We start from the raw sequence: 2,475 nt of genomic DNA, 5'->3' as shown, positions 1-2,475 counted from the left end.
CGACAATTGACTCAATTTCCCTAGGAGCATTTAGAGGAGCGATATTAAGGTTAATGCCGTAGGAGTGACAGAAATGGTAATAAAGCACTCTTAGTGCCGCATAGTGCCTTCGAATGTAAGTCTTTCCCGCGTGAGTTGGACAACTAGATAGTATGTGAGCTAAATGCTCGGGGTGTGCATGGCACGCCCTGCAGCTATCATCAGGAATGTCTTGGCTCAAAATGTGGCGACGGTATGTCAAGGTGGAAATGACACCGTCTTGGCATGCAAAAATGAAACCCTCTGTACTAGACTTCAATCCGGGCGATTTAAGGAAAGCAAGCGTTAGCTCACAAGACATTGACTGATCCTTCACATTTCTGTGGAAGATACCGTGCAGTTTTGGACCAGTTTTTACGCACCGCAATTAATTAAGAAAATAGTTGAATCTACAGCCTGAGAAATTAATTTTTAAAAAGGAAGATTGATTTTTTACCAAAAAAGCTGAATTTCAACAAAATACACACATTTTCCAGAAAACAGTTGAATTTTTGAACCGACAAAAAATACTTCAATTTTCGACCATAATAGTTTTTACTTAAAAACAATGAATTTAAACGAAATTGATTTCCCACTTAACAGTTGAATTCTCCACTTAAAATTATAAATTTTCAATTAAAATGTAATTTCCTAACAAGCAGTAATATGTATATATATATAAATTGAGTTTGACTTTATGTTCTCAACTATCGTAGTTAAATAGTTTTTTGTCTTCGAATAAACCTCTATTTTCTAAATACCCTAAAACAAGATTAGAAACAATCGAAGATAACAAAGATCCCATTCAACAACCTGATACCTTTTTATAAAATTTTTGGTTAAAGGAAAAAACAATATTATTAAAAATTGTTGTAACAGCTATTAAAATTCCTGAGTTAGTTATTTTTGGTAAATTGTTGTAAACCTGTAAGTTTTCTTCTATACAATCTAAAAGTAAATCTGATTGCATAGTGTCAAACATGGAAAACACAGCTAAAGATAAGAGTGATTGAGTACTAGATACATGTATATTCTTGATTTTATACTTTGTTATTGATATAAGCTGGTTTTTAATTTAACAATTAAACAAATTTGACTCTAATTATCCCTGTATTTTTATTTATATAAAAAATGATCGTAAGACCGAAATAAATTAATTTTATGTGCTTATTCAGGTCATTAAGTTAAGAAGCGATCGAAAAAAGGTTTTATTTCTTAAAATTTGAGAAGCTTTTATTATAAAATAATATTTAACCTCAGTTCATTGAAAATTCCCTGAACCAGTCAGGTTCTCCATGACCTTTGGCAACCCTGTTAGTCTGATACGTTGTTATTTCTTGAAACCTGATTTTTTCAGATTAATAAAATTCCTTTTGTATTTTTTTCTTGTTGCAGAATCGATGCGCCTGTCGACAAGAACAAACGTCGTGGGATGTAGTTGACGTTGCTCCTTTTCGAGAGAACGTTAGCAAGGCGGCTGGAGGAGTTGATTGAGGTGGTGGCTGTGGCGGGGGTGGGTGGGAGGGAGGTGGAGGAGGTGGTAAAAGGGGATGGGGTGGAAGGGGAAGCAAGGGTGCGAATTTGTCTGAGTGTGTGTGTGTTGCTCACGTATGAGTGAGAGACACGTGAAAGATCTTGGGAGGGTAACCGTGACAGAGGAGCCGGCTCGGCAGACATGAACGTAACATTAGTGCCTGACACCCTGAGCAATGAGAGTTCAAATGGCAGCGAATTTTTTACATTCGGAAATTCGCAATACTCACCCGTGGGGAAGACACTCTTAATCATTGTCGCGACCTGCCTCAGTCTTGTCACCGTCATTGGCAACATCATGGTCATGATCTCGTTCAAGATCGACAAGCAATTGCAGACAATCTCGAACTACTTCCTGTTCAGCCTGGCGGTGGCTGACTTCGCGATAGGGCTCATCTCCATGCCACTCTTCACGGTTTACAATGTCCTGGGGTATTGGCCACTAGGGCCCCATATTTGCGACACCTGGCTCGCACTTGATTACCTGGCGAGTAACGCCTCCGTGCTCAATCTACTCATCATCAGCTTCGATCGATACTTCTCGGTTACGAGGCCCCTCACTTACAGAGCCAAGAGGACCACATACAAGGCTGGAATCATGATTGGTGAGAAAATAATCCTTCTATTATGTACTTTCTAGTTGTAAGCTTGGTCTGGAAGTTGTATCAATGGATACAAATGAAGCTAGAAAAGAAACTGGGGATACGAAACGTTGTAGGTAATCGTTCAAAATGGGTAATAGTCAGCGAATCACTTTAGGCTGAGGTAAACTTTCCGTGGATACATGTCTGTATTGTGCTGCCTCTAGAGGAGTCCGCCGGAAAAATATGCTATTCGTCAGAGAAAGTTTACTTCCGGTTGGAATACCCATGTCGCGTTTACCCTACTTGAACGATTACCTGCAACAAATTTTTTCCAAGTTTT

At 38.7% G+C, this 2,475-nt stretch overlaps 1 protein-coding gene across 1 annotated transcript in view; it reads left to right on the top strand.

Moving 5' to 3' along the window:
• Positions 1-1,693: 1,693 nt before the first annotated feature.
• The window catches only part of LOC117180662 (muscarinic acetylcholine receptor DM1), a 50,479-nt gene continuing 49,697 nt past the window's right edge, over positions 1,694-2,475 (top strand). Inside the window, exon 1 of the mRNA XM_033373152.1 lies at positions 1,694-2,156. Coding sequence (XP_033229043.1) covers positions 1,694-2,156 — 463 coding nt within the window. The remainder of the gene's footprint in view (positions 2,157-2,475) is intronic.

Source organism: Belonocnema kinseyi, chromosome 9 (assembly GCF_010883055.1).
Source record: "Belonocnema kinseyi isolate 2016_QV_RU_SX_M_011 chromosome 9, B_treatae_v1, whole genome shotgun sequence".
NCBI lineage: Eukaryota > Metazoa > Arthropoda > Insecta > Hymenoptera > Cynipidae > Belonocnema > Belonocnema kinseyi.
Note: the sequence above shows the minus strand (reverse complement) of the source record. Positions and strands in the feature narration are given on the sequence as shown.